At 40.6% G+C, this 21,895-nt stretch overlaps 1 protein-coding gene across 3 annotated transcripts in view; it reads right to left on the minus strand.

Annotated features, from left to right (window-relative positions):
• Positions 1–21,895, minus strand: part of ATP6V1H (ATPase H+ transporting V1 subunit H) — an 80,121-nt gene that overhangs the window by 33,007 nt on the left and 25,219 nt on the right. For all 3 annotated transcript variants that reach the window (XM_050938895.1, XM_050938896.1, XM_050938894.1), the window contains 6 exons: positions 21,823–21,876; positions 12,273–12,370; positions 10,387–10,579; positions 5,114–5,292; positions 3,673–3,798; positions 352–453 (listed from right to left, as the gene is read on the minus strand). In XM_050938895.1, the coding sequence (XP_050794852.1) occupies positions 352–453; positions 3,673–3,798; positions 5,114–5,292; positions 10,387–10,579; positions 12,273–12,370; positions 21,823–21,876 (752 nt within the window). The remainder of the gene's footprint in view (positions 1–351; positions 454–3,672; positions 3,799–5,113; positions 5,293–10,386; positions 10,580–12,272; positions 12,371–21,822; positions 21,877–21,895) is intronic.

The following is a 21,895-nucleotide window of genomic DNA, read 5'->3' on the forward strand; positions in this document are numbered from 1 at the left end:
CTACTGCAAGACCAATACTCTGGTGTTTATAACGAAATTCTGATAAACACTTTAAATATACAGCAAGTCTAGGACTGAAGTGATTATAATAGCTACTAAATGCCTAAACAATTTTCAAGAGCCCTTCAGATATATTTTCTTCACTAATTAAAAGCCCCAGAAAGCGAATTAGTTTATTGCTGACAGGATCAAACAGCTATTTAATATTCCTAATAACCTATTTCATAATTATGTTGGGGCAAGTCGCAGCACTTGTTGTACAATTATAGTGTTTATCAGGTTAAGTGGATACTCCACCACCTTGCTAGTACGTATTACGAGAGACAAAGGCAAAGAAAGCTTTTTGCTTACCGCTTCCCTCGAGGATAGTGTCGTACATATTCTCCCACATCATGAGCAGCTACAGCTAAGACTTGCGGGTCATCAGAAACCTCCAGAAGCTTTGTCAGGATTCTACAATAGTATTTAAAACAAAATCAGATGCTAATTACTCTACAGTGTGCTAATTTAAAGTAACTCAATTGCAGAGACCATAAATACATCATGCATCAACTGTACTGTAAAACTGGGATTAAAAACACAAAACAAAAAATACCTCCCAAGCAACAAACTGGAATTAAATAGTCAAGACCCTATCTACTCTAGGCAAAAGGACATTGCAACCAGTGCCCTGAGCTTGCAGCATCTGTACACAACAGCTGTCTCAAGCATTTTATACAAAATGTTGCTTGCATCACTAGACTGTAGCACCTGCAGCGAGAACTTGAGCTCAAGTCCAGCTGTACCAATCATGCTTATGAAATTCAACAGTGTGAAGAAGAAACCACAGAAGCTGCAGGTCCAAAAGCGCTGCTGCTGCTGCTAACTCCATTCCATGATGAAGTGTCTTCCGTAGGCAAGCTACCCCAAGAAACAGTTTTTGGTATTACAGGACACATGATTAAGAAGTCCCAGAATACATTATGGCTATTCTGCTTGCTGTTTGTAACATGCCAAAATAGTTCTATCAGAACTGTTGTGTGGTTGCACTTAACTGCTGTCAACCAACTTTCACGCTCTATCCCCTACAAGGGTTTCCTTGTTCACTAGAGAATACCCCAGTGAAAAAACACAGGCAGAATTTTAAAACAGAACAGGATGACAATCATTACCCATTATTGCAAAGAGTTGAAGTGCATTCCAAGAGTGGAGAATTAGACGTGCTATTGAAGATAGAGAGTTATAGCATATTTTAAAAACTTTCCAATTGTGATTTTCTAGTTTCAAAGACACCATTAATAGCAAAGAAATGTGCATCCTTTCCCATACTTATGTACTGTACTTCAGCAAGTAACTCTGGTTCTCTTCAAAAACCAAGATTATGAATGAGATACCACATCAGAATCTATTAGGATGCTTGTAACTTATTTCCTTAACATGACAAGAGAGACAATTCTGGTATGTTTCATAAAGAAGGAGGAGTTACTCAAACTTCAACTCAGTATGCAAAATGAAGATAAGTAATTTGAAGCCAATTCTACAAGAAAATTGTTTACAAACCAATAATAAAAATAGAATTTGACACACACAATGATATGGAGATCTATGATTCAAAGGTACATATAGAAAATTTCAGATTGACCCAAGATCAATTGTTTAAATTCCTAACCCTTCAGCTTCAATCTATCCTCTCTTCCTTCCCTCTCCCACCTCCCAAAAAAATAAAAATAAAGAAGTCTGGGAAACAGACAGACTTCGCAGTATACATTCAATGTTAGCAGACTTGGTCTCTGTTGAACCAAAGGGTGTGGCAAAAATCCAGAACCAAGGATCCACACTGAGAATTCCCTGCCCTCATGTCCCAGCACATATAAAGTCAGTAAAGACAGACAAAATGGATTTGTCAAGAATAAATCATGCCAAACCAACCTAATTTCCCTCTTTGAAAGGATTACTGATAAACTAGCGGATGGGTGGGAAGCATATATCTTGATTTTAGTAAAGCCTTTGATAGTATCCCCAGATGACATTCTCATAAGCAACCAATGGAAATGTCGTCCAGATCAGGCCTGCACAACATACGGCCCGCGGAGGCTCACTGTGCAGCCCGCGACGGGGAATCAAAGGGCTCTGGGCTGCCGGCTGCGGTGGGGAGCCCAGAGCTCTTTAAATCCCAGCCGCAGCCGGGATTCAAAAGGCTCTGAGCTGCCCACAGCGGCAGGGAGCCCAGAGCCCTTTAAATCCCAGCTGCGGCCGGGAATCAAAGGGCTCTGGGCTGCCCACAGAGATTTCCGCCACGGCTGAGATTTAAAGGGCTCAGGCTCCCCGGTGGCTGCAGGCAGCCCAGAGCCCTTTGAATCCCGGCCGCGGCTCCAGCGGATGGGCTGGGGTTGGGATTTAAAGGGCTCGGGCTCCCCTCAGCGGTAGGAGCTCTGGGCCCTTTAAATCCCTGCCCCAGCCCCACAAAGCTCCGGTTTCTCCCAGCGGCTGGAGCCCCAGGCCCTTTAATTTGCCTCTGACAGCTCCCAGTCACCTCTTCAGCTGGGAGCCCCTGACTGATTTAAAATCAAGTATCACCTCTCCATCTCTAACCTTCCTTTTTGGCCCACAGCTGTTTTGGTGGGGCGGCCACTGGGGAAGGAGAGATTGTTTCTGCAGGGCTGGGCGCTGCTGGGGTGGGGTGTGTTTCCGCGGGGCTGGGAGGTTTCGGTCCTCAGCTGTTTTCTTTTGAGTAATGTGGCCCTCACCGCTTTACGAGTCGTGCAGGCCTGGTCAAGATGAAAATTACTGTAAGGTGTGTGCATCCCTGATTGAAAAACAATACTCAAAAGGAGTAGTTATCAATGGTTCGGTGTCAAACTGGGAGGGCATCTAATGGAATCCTGCAAGGGTTTGTTCTGGGTCTCTCGTTATTCAATGTTTTCAATAATGACTTGGATAATAGAGTCAAGTATCAGAGGGGTAGCCGTGTTAGTCTGGATCTGTAAAAGCAGTCTGTGGCACCTTATAGACTAACAGACGTTTTAGAGCATGAGCCAATAAAATGATAGACCCTTAGCTCCAACCTCAAAGTAGTGCAAGTTCTTGTCACATACAGACAAGGACAAGTAGCTGCACTATTCAATCTCACCTCAGAAACTAGATCAAGAGTGTGGAGTGTAACATATTGAGCCAGAGGTCACATAGAATAATCCCACAGCTGTAATGATATCCTCAACCTCATCACAAAATAAAGGCATTTAGAAGAAGAGTGATGGAATGTCTGACAAAATTTTAACTAAGGTAAGGTGAAGTCAGACTTTTGGACTGTATTAGCTGAGATTTCTTTAAGTGTATTTAACTGAAATAGTTTAAAAGCCACATTTGTGACACTGCAACTGAGTTAAAGTGGGTTTTGAATACTTTCTCTATTACATAATCAACATAAGTACCTGGCTCAGTTAATGAAATACAAGCAATTCAACTTCTGAGCAAATGATTCCCACTGCCAAAAAGCCACACACTTTAAACAGTAATATGTTCTGACCTTCTCTTCTCCCTAGGTAACGTTTCTACAAAATTAAATTACAGTACTTAATGCTCATGTTGAAATAAATACCATAGTACACTTGGTTTAGATTTGAACACTGAAAATATACTTTAAAGAACAGTATGAAGAGAGAATTAGAAGTTTATGAAAATCGAAGAACTTACTTCAATAGCTCGTAATTCTTTTCATTTAATCTCACAGCATTCTCTCGCCAAAATTTCTCAGATTTGTGTACAGGACTCCATTCTAATCTTCCTGACTTGAGCTCGGAACTGTACTCATCAAATGAACTAGAGTACAAAAAACACAGGGTGAAATACTAGTTTCCCATGAATGGGCCTTTAACAGTACATCAGAAGCTCTATTCCTTGAGAGAGAGTAGGATTTGTAAAGAATCACAAAAAGAACAGGAGTACTTGTGGTACCTTAGAGACTAATAAATTTATTTCAGCATGAGCTTTCGTTCTTTACAAATCTGTATCACAAATCACAGTTCTTTACAAATCTGTATCAAAATTCTGATTTGGATAAATTGTTTAAAAATATTGGTGGAACATCCTTAAGAAACATGAAAGTGAGCACAGGTTGAGGGGCGGGGAAGAATCTCTTTGTTTGAGGTCCTCTCACTTGGCCCACTTCAGAAACTTAAGGTTTAGGCCTGATCTACACTAGAAAATTAGGCAGGCACAACTCTGGGGTGTAAAAAAAATCCATACCCAAGTAGCTTAGTTAAACTGACTTAAATCCTTGTGTAGGCAGCACTAGTCGACAAAAGAATTCTTCCATTGACCTAGCTACTGCCTCTTGGGGAGGTGGGTTACCGTTGCAGATTGAAGAACCCCTCCCATCAATGCAGGTAGTGTTCACACTGAAGCGCCACAGCAGTGCACAGTGCTATTGTAATGTTTTAAGTGTTCACAAGCACTTAGTTGCAGGATTAAATAAAAGGCACTCTCCCCATACCTCTACTTCACTTTTACACAGAACATAATAATCTTAAAATTTACTGATCTGAAATATAAAATGTTTTTAAAAAACTCTCTAGCAATCTCATTTTATTCGTAAGTGAACTATTCTCCTAAATATGGGATTCCAGATCCTAAGAAAAAAATCTGTTAACAGTACACGCTTAGAGAAAGCTAAACTGCTTTGTATATTTGTTAGTGGTTACTAAAATCTAAAAAGGAATTCCTCTGACCAGGGATCATGGACCCAATTTAGAGATACAAGTTATAGTCTAAATTATATGTCCAGCATAAATTGGGATAAATGACTCACTAGTGTATTCGTGTTCATTTGGCATTCTATGGGTCTACACTAAGTTTCATGTTCCAGTGCAAGCAGATGCAACTCTTGTTGAAAATCCTGCCTATTAAACTGTCAGTTAAGAAGCACATGTGCATAAGCATAGTAGATTTTTCAAGTCAAATATATGACAGACATGCAATAAGAAACTGGATCTTTTATATACTGTTGGGAAGATATGGTATACCAGAACGCCACCAGCGTATCTACTATTTTCTGTTTTTAAAATATAATTAAAATCAATAAGTTTGCCAGTATTTCAAGTGCCACAGGTTTAAAAACTCATACTATAAAATATACCTAAGATCCTGGACACTCTCACCAAGTTTTTCCAGTAGAAACTTAATATCCTCACTTATGTCTTCATCATCATATTTCTGCTGATCCAAGTTCTCTAGTTGCTTCAGAATTTTGCATTGGATCATAGCGAGAGCATACTCCTGGCGAGTTTCTCTTTCAATAGATTTTTCTAAAAGATTCTGGCAAAAAAAAAAAAAAAAAAAAAAAAAAAAGTAAAAGTTGAATATAAATCGTTTACAGTTTAATAAATACTAGTATTTACCACAAATTTATCTTTCTGCAAATATCCTCTAAGACTAATCTGAATTATGCAAGAAGGTCTGTAGTTTCATCAACAGTATTAATCATTTATTAAAAGGCTTGCTTGAGAGGGCAATATTATGAGCTGACAAGGATTCCAACATATTTTGGCCCTAATTTTCAGTTAGGTTAGTACAATTACATGCTCAAGAGTGCCTTTCCAACAGCATGAAAGTGACCAGTTTATATTAGTTCCTATATAAAACTTTCTATATAAAGAGTAATGTAACTGGGAAACACAGTACAGGGAGGAGAAAGAAGAGGTTCTGGACTATTTAGAAAAGCTAGATGAGTACAAGTCTATGCACTGGCCAAATGCACTGCATCCGAGGGTCCTAAAGAAGTTGGTGGATGTGATTGCAGAGCCACTGGCCGTTATCTTTGAAAACTCACGGCGATCGGTGGAGGTCCCAGATGACTGGAAAAAGGCTAATGTAGTGCCCATCTTTTCAAACGGGAAGGAGGAGGATCCAGGCAACTACAGACCAGTCAGCCTCACCTCTGTCCATGGAAAAATCATGGAAAAAACATTGATTCCATCAAGGAATCAATTCTGAAGTACTTCGAGAAGAGGAAAGTGATCAGGAACAGTCAGCATGGTTTCACGATGGACAAAGTCAGGCCTAACCTAATTGCCTTCTACGACAAGATAACTGGCTCTGTGTATGAGGGAAAGCAGAGAATGTGTTATTCCTTGACTTTAGCAAAGCTTTTGATGTGGTCTCCCACAGTATTCTTGCCAGTAAGTTAAAGAAGTATGGTCTGGATGAATGGACTATAAGGTGAATAGAAAGCTGGCTAGATCATCGGGCTCAATGGGTAGTGATCAATGAATGGCTGCATGTCTAGTTGGCAGCCAGCAGAAAGCAGAGTGCCCCAAGGGTAGTTCCTGGGGCCAGTTTTGTTCAATATTTCATTAAAGATCTGGAGGATGGCATGGATTGCACCCTCAGCAAGTTTGCAGATGACACTAAACTCGGAGGAGTGGTAGATACGCTGGAGGATAGGGATAGGATACAGAGGGACCTAGACAAATTAGAGGATTGGGACAAAAGAAATATGAGGAGGTTCAACAAGGACAAGTGCAGAGTCCTGCAGTTAAGATGGAAGAATCCCATGCACTGCTACAGACTAGGGCCCAAGTGGCTAGGCAGCCGTTCTGCAGAAAAGGAGCTAGGGGTTATAGTGGACAAGAAGCTGGATATGAGTCGACAGTGTGCCCTTGTTGCCAAGAAGGCTAACGGCATTTGGGGCTGTATAAGTAGGAGCATTGCCAGCAGATCGAGGGATGTGATCATTCCCCTCTATTCAGCATGGGTGAGGCCTCATCTGGAGTACTGTGTCCAGTTTTGGGCCCCACGCTACAAGAAGGATGTGGAAAAATTGGAAAGAGTCCAGCAGAGGGAAACAAAAATGATTAGGGGGCTGGAGCACATGACTTATGAGGAGAGGCTGAGGGAACTGGGATTGTTTAGTATGCAGAAGAGAAGAATGAGGGGGGATTTGATAGCTGCTTTCAACTGCCTGAAAGGGGGTTCCAAAGAGGATGGATCTAGACTGTTCTCACTGGTACCGGATGACAGAACAAGGAGTAATGGTCTCAAGTTGCAGTGGGGGAGGTTTAGGTTGGATATTAGGAAAAAGTTTTTCACTGTAAGGATGGAGAAGCACTGGAATGGGTTACCTAGGGAGGTGGTGGAATCTCCTTCCTTAGAAGATTTTTAAGGTCAGGCTTGACAGAGCCCTGGCTGGGATGATTTAGTCGAGAATTGGTCCTGCTTTGAGCAGGGGGTTGGACTGGATGACCTTCTGAGGTCCCTTCCAACCCTGATATTCTATGATTCTATGATAACATTTTAGAAAAGTAAAGACAGGCCTTGCAATGCATAATTCACATCTGAATGTAGAGATCAACTTCCTCAAAGTCTGGGCATATTCTGATCAGGGATTTTAGTTCAAGCCCATCTCTATTAGTAAGAAGAGTGCTGGCATAAGCACACAGTGCAGCAACCAGTAATTTCACTGACTCCCACTATCAGTTCATTATCTTTCACTCAATTTAATCATGTTCAAATTATGCTATTCAATCAAAGCAAGTCCCTTTTTACTATGATAATGCACATTATCAATATAAAAAAGCCTCAGTGAGCAAAAGCCATGTTCATATGAATAGGTCATATCTTTCAGGAACAAGGGAAGTAATTACCTGGAGAGAGAGAGAGAGAGGGACAGAGAGGGAGAGAGAGAGAGAGAGAGAGAGAGAGAGAGAGAGAACGAGAACTAACTGGACCACTAATTTAATGTATGCAGTGTGTTAGGTGTGCAGATCCCAGGGCATTAGAGAGACAAGGTGGAGGAGGTAATATCTTTTATTGGACCTGAAGAAAAGCTCTGTGTAAACTCAAAAACTTCTCTCTCACTAACAGATGTCAGTCCAGTAATTTAGTGACATTTCTACTACAATGTTTCTCAATACACTGCTTAAAGACAACCACGTCAGATTTATATTTCAGGTTCTTCAAACTTCCTAGACACGTAGTACAGTAAAACATGATCAATGAGTAATATTCCCTTTAAATACAAACATCGAATTTTTTTTAATTACTCTCAGGTTCTATTGCTGCCTTCAACAGCCAAGCACAACTGAACTGGCTGAAATGGGGGAGAAGGTACTCCCACACTCTCCAATTTCACAATCTGACATTCTTTACATACAGACAGCTGAAGGAATGTCCAGGCACAGGTGGACAATGCAATTCAATATGAATTTATTTCTGATACTTTCTTCCCCAACTTCTACAAACGCCAGGCTTCAGGTTATGTGTGATACTTCACTGCTCTCCAAGTTGGAAAAGCTCAATTTTGCAATCAGAAATACCTAAACTGCTGAAGACATGCAATGAATTATGGACAAGAGGTTGTATTTAATTTATGCAGCCCTAGAATTGTCAGCAGGGTCCAGGTTTGCAAGAAGATATTGTCTGTATCTCCTGAGAAGACAGTGTTTGATATATGAGGACTGGGTGACTGTATATTTCAATTATTAAAAGAGAAGATTAGATTTAAACACATTTAAAAAAGTAAAATTTTGTACCTTTTTGCTTGAGACTGAGAAAGCATTATAGCAACTAAAGAAGAGTTTATTTCTGCAGGTCCATAGCATGGATTAGTCTAAGAAAGTCAGAAACAAGAGCTCCTTTTCTGGTATATTAACCGTTCAAGGGTAAAGAAACTCGGTGGGTCAGTGGGCTGCACTGCTTCTGGAGTACCTCTTCCCCAGCCAGCACATTATTCTAAAAAAGGTGGGAGTAAATCTCACCAAAAACGTGGGGAAGATATTTTATAGTAGCAAAAATCTAGCAAATAACCACAATAAAAACAGGTTGCTATGGAACTGGTGACGCAGAAGTTTTTATGTGCATAGTGGTCATCTGACGTTACCACAGGAATCTTAATGTACTTTTTTGTACTTTATATCCTAGAGCTCTTTAAGGAAGAAAGATTCACAAAAACTCCAAAAATGCACTTCCTGGGGACAAAAGGTATGTTATTGGACAATCCTAAAAACAAAAAGGTATGTTACCAGACAGCTAGCATAGACTGAACATCCTTCTCCCATCCAGACCTAGAGACTGAGGTGGAGAGAATCTGAGGTGAACCCTCTCTGCAACAACAACAAAAATGGAGGATTCTGGAAATACCTAGCTGCTACAAAGCAAACTATGATCAGAAAGCAGATTCCCACATTTTGAGTTTCTCTGCTCAGTGGCCCCAGGGCATTCTGGGGTTCAAGGTCCAACAAGTTTCAATGTGGGTGTGCAACCTGGAGACCAGACATTCACACACCATTTCGATAGGGAGAAAATAATTTGGTGGGTGGGTGGGTTTTCTAGGATGGTTACGAAGACCAGAAGGTTGCCTTTAAAAAGTACAAAAGTGCAATAAATATCACTGCTGAAGTGCACAGTTTGCAATTTAAGTTCCATACTCCACAAGTTTTAAATTCTTATAACTTTGTTGAACCAAAAATAAATTTAAAAAAAAAAACACCACACACATTAGGAATGCTGAAACTCATAACGAAGATTACAATCTTGTCAGGTTTCAAGTTTCCAAATACAGTAATTACATTGGAGCCCAGCCAAAACATATACAACTGTACTTCTTTCCATAAAAAGGAAGTTTCCCATGTCCCCACCATCCTCTATCAACTAGCCATTTTAATTCCCTATACTATACACATGATCACATTTGAAAGGTGTGCACATAAAACATCCAACGCGTGGGTGCAAGAAGGGATGACACATACAAACCAGAGTATGTTTGCATATGTGTGCACGAACACACAAAGATTCAGGAGGCTACAATGCTTTGGTATTATAAAACATCTTGATAGGATCAGCCATTTTCAGATTTACTGATATAATATTGCAGCAGAAGTCAACTACTCAGTGCTCTTATGTGGGTATCTCATCCCACCATACATTACACTATCCATGCTTATGCCAATCTTGCAAAGTTTCTCCTCAAAAAGCTTTGTTTTGGACACATACATAAAATCATTTTCTGTCAATCACAATAAAAGGTTGGTGAGTAGATTTTCTGCCTGAGCTGGTACATTATCAGCAAGGCCAGTTTACCTATTTACTAAGTGTTAAAAGAGTGTAATTCTTGTGTTCTAACACCAATTTCTGTCTCAGCATTTTTTAAATACATTCTGTAAATAGGATTTTAACAGAATATAGAGGAACAACAAACATTCATATTGGGATCTGCCAGTTCAAGAAGGCACAGAAAGCTGCATTCCTTTTACCCTACAAAGAATCCACATATTAACTCTGGCTCTGAAAGGAAAGTCAGAGTTAATGTGGACTACACATCCAACCCAGCACGCCAGGAAATAACCTATGGAAACACTTTGGTAAGAGACAAAACCATGTAAATCCACTACAATTACAGTCAACTTCACTTACCCGAAATGCTGCAAGGATAATTCTTGTTACTTTCTCTTTGACAGATTCTTGGAGAATGTCAGACAGAACTGGAACAATATTATATCGACGCAGATATTCACACATTTGAGGACTGAATGCCAAGAGCCATATGGAGAAAATCATCTGATATTGGAGCTGGAAGCCACATTTGTTACTCAGGACTCCCATGATACTGAAAGACATAATTAACATAGGTAGTAGTGCAAATGTTTCACAATGGGCAAGGGGACTGTGTATATGACCCTCACCATGTAAGATTTTCTTTAAATTAACGTTAGCAAGAGAGCTCATTGGCAAAAGCTAAGAGTTTTAGGTACAAAACTAAGGATTGGATGAAACCAGTAGTTCATGATCCCCAGCGCTTGCACTTATGTGATCAGCCTAATCACTTTATTCAGTGAAGTTTTCATTTTTTAACAGGTTATATTTCGAAGCCTTATGGTTGCAAAAAATGTTTTCCAAATATGACCTAATGCAGTACTGTTTGTTTTTAGATTAACAGCCAATATATGATTACAGTAATCTAGTGAATGTTAATGTAATTAACATATTTCATTGTTATTTTAGGAGAAACTTGCATCTACTCTGCGATTGCATTATGGAGCTGGAGAGTGGGCAGAGAGCACAAGCAAAGACAGACCATTTTCTTCCAATGTCCCCAGTCTCATCTTGGAATGTAATAATTTAAATACAATGTATGCAAAACGCAAACTAATGAACACCCCATTCATGATGAGTCTTCTAACCCCAGCCTGTAATCAGAGTCATGCCAGGTCATGAAAGTCACAAATACATATCACCAAGCATTAGACGGGACTATGACAACAGTAACATATCTGCTGAACAGAGCTTTCGTGTGTGTGTAAAACAACAGATAGAGCTGGTCAAAAGTTTTTAGATAATAGAGTTTTTTTGATGGAAAACGTTAATTTGATTAAAACAATTTGTTGTGTTGGAATATTTTGATTTTGTCAAAATTTTACAAAAAATTATCGAAGTGCTTCATTTCAGCAAAGTCAAAGCACTTTGTTTCAACTTTATTATTTTGGATTTGAAATATTATAGTTTACTATTATATACTATTTGAAAGACACATGTCCTTTTAATAAGGTAATTGTGCAGCATGTTGATATTTCCAAAACAAGGTTTTTCAGAATTTTTCATTTCACTGGAAATTTTGACTTTTTGATCCCCTTCAAGGCAAAAGGAAATTTTGAAGTGTCAGAATTTCCAACAGAATGAAAATTTTGAGTTTCAATCAGCTCTAATAACAAGTCACTTACAATACAGAGATTTACATAGTGATCTTTTCCAAGTAAGGCCAGTGATAAATTTCTGAACTCATGCACCATTTATTTCTCTTTGAAAGAAATTGACAGGTTTTGGGTAGAAAGTGATCTACTAAAAACATTACATAATAAAATGGAGTTATAATTCCAGAAAGTATAATTCTTCACCAATACTTGCAGTAATCTTTAATGTAAGTTTCTACTGGACCTTTAATTTTTATTTAATCTGTTTTCAATAACCTGCAGTATCTCAGTCTCATATATAACAAACCCCCAGCATGGTGCTCTAACCTTTAAGACAAATAGCTATGATCACCTCTAAGTTAATAGAACAATACTTTATGAAGACCTAAAAATAGTTATGTGGCCTCAATGAGTACCCACATTTTTCAGCTCATTTGTCTGCATGCAAGCGTTACTATATGAGCACAAATAAGAATTTTATGGCTACAAGAAAGAAAGTTTTTTGAAAATTAAGCCTAAAGAGTTCAATTGCAAGGAAGGTCATTTGGGGACTAGCCTATTGTGCATGTTTGAAATGTAACTATTCCTGCATAGGGTAAGAAAGATACTCACCAGTTCACACCATCTGCTTCTACCCATGCAAAACGATATTCATTGACCCTGAGCATCAGCTGCAGGCATCCAGCAACACACTGCACATATTGGGAACTCTAAAGAGAAAACAAGACCACCATCTTTATTTTTATGATTAAGGAACTAAATAGTTTTGAAATTTTGTAAAAATTTCAGTAGGCCAGAGATTTTCCTATTCTGGACACTAGCTTTCATAATAGCTATAAAGGCTCTGGTTTAGTCTCCATACATCAATGTTTCCTGAACCCTTCAACACAATCTTTATAAGGGAGTATAGAAAAAAAATTACTGCAAATGTGAATTCTTGGAAGAAAGCGTCAAATTGAAAGCCATTTTTCTAAAAAATTGATATAACGTATGTCCTGCAATGGTGTGTCCATAATTCAGTCTAAACTAGTGCAGGAGATGAATCTGTGCAACTGGCTGCTAGTAGAAGCTCTAGCAAAATATTATTAAATCTGTACTTGTGACTGTGACCGGATTTGCTTTATGGAAGTGTTCAAGTACCATTAAAAAAGGAAGGCAAGTACTCAGGCATGCAGGAACATGCTTCACTGTTTCATATACCTCCAAATTCTTCTGCTAAGAAAATGCTTGGAAACCTGTGCAAGTCCTTTGAAAGGTTATTGAATTTCTGACTTTATGAATTGCAGCTTGAGAATGTTACCTTCACCACCAGCTTCTTTCACAATGAAGTGAGATGGCTCTCAGGAGGTGAAGTGCTACCTAGCTTCTTCATATTAAGAAATTAAGATTTTTGTGACCAATCATTAATACCTCTTGGGTAGTACATTAATACTATGTCTCTATCCCGATATAATACAGTCCTCGGGACAAAAAAAATCTCACCGCACTATAGGTGAGACCGTGTTATATCAAACTTGCTTTGGTTCCCCCGTTCCTTGTTCCCTGACCACTCTCTCCAGAGACCCCTGTCCCTAATCACCCCCAGGAACCCACCTCTTACCCAACCCCCCTGCTCCCTGTCCCCGGACTGCTACAACTCCTATCCATCACCCCGTCCCCAACCTCTGACAGGCCCTCACTGGCAGCGGCGGGATGCGGAGCCCCAGACTGCTCCACTCCACCACCTCCCAGGCGCGGCGCTCCACTTCCAACCACTGGTGAGTGCGGGGAGGTTGGGGAAGGGATGCCCCCCGTACTCACCTGTGGCGGGAAGCGGAGCAATGTGACCCCAGCTCACTCTGCTTTCGTTGCCCCAGCCATGTCTTTGGGGGGGTGAGGGTGTTGGGGAAAGGTCCCGCAATGACCTGTGGCGGGAAGCGGAGCGCAGTGGCTGGGAGCTGGCAGAGTGGAGCGGCCTGGGGACGGACTGCTCCACTTCCGCCACTGCCGGTGAGTGTGGAGGGATCCCTTGCACAGCTGGGGCTGGGGCAAGGGAAGCAGCAGGATGCCAGGAGCAGCCTGCTCTATTCCCCCGGACCACTCTGGGACTACGGGGCCCCCAAAATTGCCCTGCCCCCCCAGCTCCTGCCTCCTAGACCCTGGGGGAAAGGGGAGCCCCTGACTGCCCCCAAGACCTTCTGCCCCTTATCCAACCCCTCGGCCCCGGCCCAGCCCAGGACCCTTAACACGCTGCTCAGAACAGCATGTCAGAGCTTTACCGCATTGTATGTGTACCCGTGTTATATCAGGTCGCATTATATCAGGGTAGAGGTGTACTTTGCTGGTATTTAGAAAAGGTTGACACTTGATTCCATGGTGGAAAATTAATATTCTTTCAATGCAGAAAAGGTAGAAACATTCATTGGAAAGCTTGAAAATTGGTCTTCCAGAGTACAGAGAGGAAATATGGAGTTCCCTTTTTCACCTCAGTATGATGGGAATTGCGGTGTCAGCCAGGAACAATTCAGCATTTGAGCAACTTCAGATTTAGCTGCAGAACTATTAATCAACACTTGCATAAAAAAAGGAGGTGGATCACTAAACACCTTCCATTCAACAGACCCCTGAGTCTGCAGCACCAGCAAGGCCATTGAGAGACAAAAGTCTGGAAGTTGCTCTCTAGCAAGGATCTGAGAAAACGGTCTAAAGGAATATCACCTTGCCTTTATTGAAGTTCTCATCTTCTTACCTTTGTGATTTACAAGTGTTATTAGAAGTTCCTTCATTTGATGGAGACCTAGAACATAAATCCTTATACTTCAGAAAATCTAAGCAGTAATCAAACTAAGATGGTGGAATATGGAATATTGCCACAGATTCGGCAGCTAACAGGATTTCTTACAAGAGGCAGCTTTCCTGAAAAAAATCAAGAACTCTAACTGTAATCTTAGCTCTGTCACAGAACACCTCTATGGCATTGGATATAAATTCAGAACCCCCAGGGCAGAGATTAGAGTGAGAAAAGAATGCAAGGTGATGGTCAGTCATGCATCTTGAGCAGATAGAAGAAGGATTAGGGGAGAGCAAGAGTTACACTGTACAGGGCTTTGAAGCCGGCAACAATATTTGCCCACTGGAGGCAATTGTTGCAAAAATTAAATAAATGCATGTTAAATAAGTATTAGTGTCTACAGGCTTCAAAAAAAGAATAGGATATACAAAAAGAACACCGCATATGGTAAGACAGTCCCAGTCCCCAAAACCCAACAATTTATACAGAGAAGGGAAGAGCCGTGGAAAGAATTTATGCACACATCATGTTTCACTGCTGCTGCTATGGCCATTTTATAACACACATCTGAATATGCCTCTTCTGTGCACGTGAAACCAAAGTCCTTTGCTTATATAAGTATAGAGCAGTTCCTCGCACTACATTATGGTAATTCTTCGCCTTGTTTAGCAGTACGTAAAAGGCCTCACTGTCTAAAGTATCTCAGATAGATTTATGCATAAAAATATCACCAGAAAAAATATGTATTGTTCCCCAAAATTCACCTCCACATTTTAAAAGGTGTATTTTTAAAATTTCTAAACATTTCGTTTGATTGTGTTCACAAAAGAGCATGTAAGCTATATACCAGGAAGAGTTCCCCAGAAGTGAAGTCTGCTATAGTGTGGAATAATCTCCTAAAAAGAGGTGGAAAGCCCAATCATTTGCTATGTTGCATATTGGTGTATGTTTTAATGAACATACACCAATACTCTTATATGAGCAGTCAATGAGTTTAATGGATTAAAAGTTTTCCCTCCCATATCTCAATCTCAACAGCTCCATGACTGCAAGTTACATACATAGAGTTGACTGACGTTTAAAGTGTGATTTGGTCTGCATATTGTACTTCTCATAGCAGCAGCAACAAAGTTCTCAAAATGTGATGAGATCTGATTACTCTGATTTCTCTCAGATTCTCAAACATCTTGACTAATTTATCAGAACATACTTAGACATGTTTTCCTACAAGCCTGTATTTTCTCCAAGTGCCACTAAAACAGGGGTCGGCAACCTTTGGCACGCGACCTATCATGGTAAAGCCTCTGGCATGCTGCCTGTCAGGGTAAAGCCACTGGTAGGCTGGGCTGGTTTGTCTAGCAAAGGCTGCTGACCCCTTCTCTAAAACATCATGATATATCAGCAACATTGTAGAAGGTCAAGAATTTCAAAACACTTAAAGGAGGAAAGAAATTTCAAGCAAGTCCTGGATTAAATGAAAAGGTAAGAGACATAAGAGATGCTTATGCTGTTCCACAAGAACTGCAAATGAATTCGTTCCCCCCTCCGGCCTCCACTTCTACCTTTATATAACCAGAAGCTGAAGAAGACCACACACTGATAATTAACAAGGACATTTATTTCAATCGATGGTATTGGCTTTCATAAATCTTGCAAGTAAAAGGTAACATAGATTCATAGAAATCACAGAATATCAGGTTTGGAAGGGACCTCAGGTCGTCATCTACCCCCTGCTCAAAGCAGGATTAATCCCCAACTAAATCATCCCAGCCAGGGCTTTGTCAAGCCTGATCTTAACATGGATGGAAGCATCTGCTGTACAAACCAAAACTACTAGCTCTTGAAACAAATTAACTGTATAAATCTCAAAAAATTTAGTTATTTATCTGCAACATAGGAAGTATCTCTATTACTGAAACTAAGAATTGCCAGATCTTTAAGACACAATCATAAAAATTACCTCCCAATATTGCTTTCAATGAAAATAAAAAAACCCTCATTTTTCATTAGGATGAGCCATAATTTCCTCATGTCTGCATAAGATGCTGTCATTGCATCCTAAACTCAACCTCAGTTTACATACTGAAGGATATGTGGAAGTAAGATTACTCACTGTTCTAAGGCCCTATGACAAGGGCCAACTGCATAATGGAGACTTGAAACAGTAATATTGCAAAGGAGCGTCTGAGAATGTTTCAATCTCCATTTTTAGGCCTTGTCTTCTCTAGGAAAAAATAAAGGGGGCATTTTTAACCCACTTTAATCTAACCTGCGTTAAAACCTTAGTGAAGAAAAGGTAAATTGCAGTTCTAATCCACATTAGCAGGTAACAGTGACCAGTTAACATGGGTTAAAATGACAACATACTTTGTTTTCACGAACCCAAATTAACACCCTAGTGAATGCAAGTTAAAAATACATTTTTTTCCTTAGTGAAGATACTGTTTTACATTTAAAAGAGATGCAGCAACTCCAGGTGTATACTTATAAATCTCCTAAAAAGTCATTCATGCCTTTAATTTTAACACATTCTTTGGACCCTAAAAATCACCAAGTGTCAAACTGTTTATCCTGCCACCGCTTTTGCAAGAGTAGTGGAGTGAAATTTCTTCACTATGCCACAACAATATAGAAAATGGAAGTTATGAGGTTCACTTTCACCTGCTACGTTGCCAAACTGCATTCTGAATTGTACTGCCTATATCACACAGAGGAACCGAGTCTAACCTTCCCTTATAAGCCAGTACACACTGCTGTTTCCCAGTGTCCAAGGCTGAGGAGACAAGGTGTGGAATTCCGCTCTCCTCCTCAGAACTCAGTTTACTCAAGTAAGAAGGCTTGATAACGCCTAAGAAAGCACTAAACTTTCAAGGTACGTTTTTGTAGCTGCATATTGTAGAGGTTTATCTGGGGTGATTTTATATGTAATATTTTCTGCAGTATTTACAGTAGGATACCTTAAGGAGACAGAAGCAACTTACCCTCTGAATTTCCTTTGCTGCCAGTCAGAGTTTGATACTGAACAGCTGGTGTTCAGTTTTCAGTATTTAATTGTCCCTTCCTTTCCCCATCTCATAACTGGAATGATGCTACCATTGCCAGCTCAATGCAGATGTAATTGTAATATCCTGACTCAATGTGAATTGATAAGCAGAAGCACTAGTGTCCCACACATTTCATTATCAAATACCATTACGCAGCACACGTTTTAGATCAGGGGTCGGCAACCTTTCAGAAGCGGTGTGCCGACACTTCATTTATTCACTCTAATTTAAAGGTTTTGCATGCCAATAATACATTTTAACATTTTTAGAAAGTCTCTTTCTATAAGTCTATACTATATAACTAAACTATTGTTGTATGTAAAGTAAATAAGGTTTTAAAAATGTTTCGGAAGCTTCATTTAACACTAAATTAAAATGCAAAGCCCCCCGGACCAGTGGCCAGGACCCGGGCAGTGTGAGTGCCACTGAAAATCACCTCGCGTGCCACGTTCGGCACCTGTGAGATAGGTTGCCCTCCCGTTTTAGATAAATACTTTTGTTTCTTGGTGCCATCAAGTGGCAAAATTGTGTAGTACAGCTTGAAATCAAACTGCTTTCTATAATTGCCACGACAAAGACTCTGCAGTCAGAACATCTTAACTGTTCATCCATATGAAATTAAACAGTTAAACTATCTACTGCCCAAGTTTAGTTGCATTTTGTTAAAAGAAAAAGTAACAGATTTTAAAGTATTTAATATATCCTTAAGTTCACACAAGCAAATTTGTTTTCTGCAGAACTATATTTTTATAATTCAAGAATTTTGATTCAACAGGTACAACATTTTGAACACAGAACAACAAACAAAAAGCTAAACTATTTCACTGTATTCTAGAAGGTCTAGAAGACATGACATGTTTCAAGCCAACACAATTTCGAAGAGTGGCTAATAAGCCCTTCAAAAAAGTGAAAAGTTGAGAATTGAAATGTTGACTGTTCTTAATCAGATCACCAAAAAAAAAAAAAAAAAAAAAAAAAAAAAAAAAAAAAAAACACTAACAAAGCAAAACTGGATTATTTTGCATTCAGATGTCCCTATTTGTTTTATCTAGACTTATGCTTCACTCATTAAGATTTCTGTTTTCATAGAATATCAGGGTTGGAAGGGACCTCAGGTGGTCATGTAGTCCAACCCCCTGCTCAAAGCAGGATCAATACCCAACTAAATCATCCCAGCCAGGGCTTTGTCAAGCCTGACCTTAAAAACCTCCAAGGAAGGAGAGTCCACCATTTCCCAGGCAACCCATTTGTAGTGCTTCACCACTTTCTGAGTGAAAAAGTTTTTCCTAATATCCAACCTAAACCTCCCCCACTGCAACTTGAGAACATTACTCCTTCTTCTGTCATCTGGTACCACTGTGAACAGTCTAGATTCATCCTCTTTGGAACCCCCTTTCAGGTAGTTGAGAGCAGCTATTAAATCCCACCTCATTCTTCTCTTCTGCAGACTAAATAATCCCAGTTCCCTCAGCCTTTCCTCATAAATCATGAGCTCCAACCCCTTAATCATTTTTGTTGCCCTCCGCTGGACTCTTTCCAATTTTTCCACATCCTTCTTGAAGCGTGGGGCCCAAAACTGGACACAGTACTCCAGATGAGGCCTCATCAACGTTGAATAGAGCGGAACGATCACGTCCCTCGATCTGCTGGTAACGCCCCTACTTATACAGGCCAAAATGCCGATAGCCTTCTTGGCAACAAGGGCACACTGTCGACTCATATCCAGCTTCTCGTCCACTGTAATCCCTAGGTCCTTTTCTGCAGAATGGCTGCCTAGCCACTCAGTCCCTAGTCTGTAGCAGTGCATGGGATTCTTCCATCCTAACTGCAGGACTCTGCACTTGTCCTTGTTGAACCTCAACAGATCTCTTTTGGCCTAATCCTCCAATTTGTCTAGGTCCCTATCCCTACCCTCCAGTGTATCTACCATTCCTCCCAGTTTAGTGTCATCTGCACATTTGCTGAGGGTGCAGTCCATGCCATCCTCCAGATCATTAATGAAGATATTGAACAAAATGAGCCCCAGAACCGACCCTTGGGGCACTCCACTTGATACTGGCTGCCAACTAGACATGGAGCCATTGATCACTACCTGTTGAGCCTGACCATCTAGCCAGCTTTCTATCCACCTTTTAGTCCATTCATCTAGCCCATACTACTTTAACTTACTGGCAAGAATACTGTGGGAGACCTAATCAAAAGCTTTGCTAAAGTCAAGGAATAACATGTCCACTGCTTTCCCATCATACACAGAGCCAGTTATCTCATCAAAGAGGGCAATTAGGTAAGTCAGGCATGACTTGCCCTTGCTGAATCCATGCTGACTGTTCCTGATAAAGGAGAGGAAAGTTAAGTGTTTCTGAATTGACTCCTTGTGGACCTGCTCCATGATTTTTCCTGGGACTGAGGTGAGGCTGACTGGCCTATAGTTCCCCAAATCCTCCTTCCCTCTTTTAAAGCTGGGCACTACATTAGCGTTTTTCCAGTCATCTGGGACCTCCCCCAATCGCCATGAGTTTTCAAAAAGATAATGGTCAACGGCTCTGCAATCACATCTGCCAACTCCTTTAGCACCCTCAGATACAGCTCCAGCCCGATGGACTTGTGCTTGTTCAGCTTTTCTAAATAGTGCTGAACCACTTCTTTCTCCCCAGAGGGCTGGTCACCTCCTGCCCATGCTGTGCTGCCCAGTGCAGCTGACCTTGTTCGTGAAGACAGAGGCAAAAAAAGCATTGAGTACATTAGCTTTTTCCACATCCTCTGCCTTCCCTCATTCAGTAAGGGGCACACATTTTCCTTGATTTTTTTGTTGTTGCTAACATACCTTAAGAAACCTTTCTTGCTACTCTTAACATCCCTTGCTAGCTACAACTCCAAGTGTAATTTGGCCTTCCTAACTTCACTCCTGCATGCCTGAGCAATATTTTTATACACCTCCCTGGTCATTTGTCCAGTCTTCCACTTCTTGTAAGCTTCTTTTTTGTGTTTAAGATCAGAAAGGATTTCACTGTTAAGCCAAGTTGGTTGCCTGCCATATTTACTATTTTTACTACACATCGGGATGGTTTGTCCCTGCAACTTCAAAAGGGTTCTTTAAAATACAGCCAGCTCTCCTGGACTCCTTTCCCCCTCATGTTATTCTCCCAGGGGATCCTGCCCATCAGTTCCCTGAGGGAGTCCAAGTCTGCTTTTCAGAAGTCCAGGGTCCATATTCTGCTGCTCTCCTTTCTTCCTTGTGTTAGGATCCTGAACTCGGCCATCTCATGGTCACTGCCTCCCAGGTTCTCATCCACTTTTGCTTCCCTTACTAATTCTTCTCGGTTTGTAAGCAGCAGGCCAAGAAGAGCTCTGCTCCTAGTTGGTTCCTCCAGCACTTGCACCAGGAAATTGTCCCCTACACTTTCCAAAAACTTCCTGGATTGTCTGTGTACCACTGTATTGCTCTCCCAGCAGATATCAGGGTGACTGAAGTCTCCCATGAGAACCAAGGCCTGTGATCTAGTAACTTCTGTCAGTTGCTGGAATAAAACCTCGTCCACCTCATTTGCAGTTTCATACCGGAGCTCTGAGCAGTCATACTGCTCTCTTACATACAATGCAACTCCCCCACCTTTTCTGCCCTGCCTGGCCTTCTTGAACAGTTTATATCCATCCCAGGCTTCTTGCATTTGTGCATAGGCTCTTAAGATAACTCGCTGATCGTCCCGCTTTCTCAGTATGAGACAGGATCAGAAGATCTAATAATCCAGTTTCCTAGTCAACTAGAGAAATAAATTATGTTTACACCTATATTTAACAGGTATATACACATTTTTAAAAGCCATCACCACTAAGACTATCAATAATGGGGAAGTTGGTTGTAATTCTGCTCTCCGAAGTCAGTAGTATTCCAACAGAGTCCTTGCTCTTAGCTTCCTAGCACAAGACTGGTGGAGGTTCCACAGCTCTTAGATTTGACTCCCAGGAGTCATTAGAACCTGGCAGATTCCAAGTCAGGCCACTCATCACAGATTCTGAATATCCCACTCTGCATGTCCCCACTCATTCCCTTGAGTGCACATGAGGCAGAGGTCTCGAAGTAAACCCAAACAAGAAGAAAACAGTATAAAAATAAGCCCCAAGGGGGGAGAAAAATAAATGTAAAGGTGTAAACATAGGAACACCTTTAAAATGAATTTCCCCTTGTTCCAACTTCTCCCTTTCCCCCACCCCATGTAGCTTTTAGGATTGGTTATAGTCTAAGCCTGTTTTTAAATTGATTACAGTCAGGGTTAAAATTTGGTGAATAATAGAGGCTGTTTAATTTTTAGGAGGCCACTACATTAACAAGTTACAAAGAGATACTCACATCACTGGTTGAGACTGTTCCTGTTTCAATAGCACCCATGGTACCACGAAGTTTCTAGAGCAAAAACAAAAAT

This window comes from Gopherus flavomarginatus, chromosome 2, assembly GCF_025201925.1.
Source record: "Gopherus flavomarginatus isolate rGopFla2 chromosome 2, rGopFla2.mat.asm, whole genome shotgun sequence".
Classification (NCBI taxonomy): Eukaryota; Metazoa; Chordata; order Testudines; family Testudinidae; genus Gopherus; species Gopherus flavomarginatus.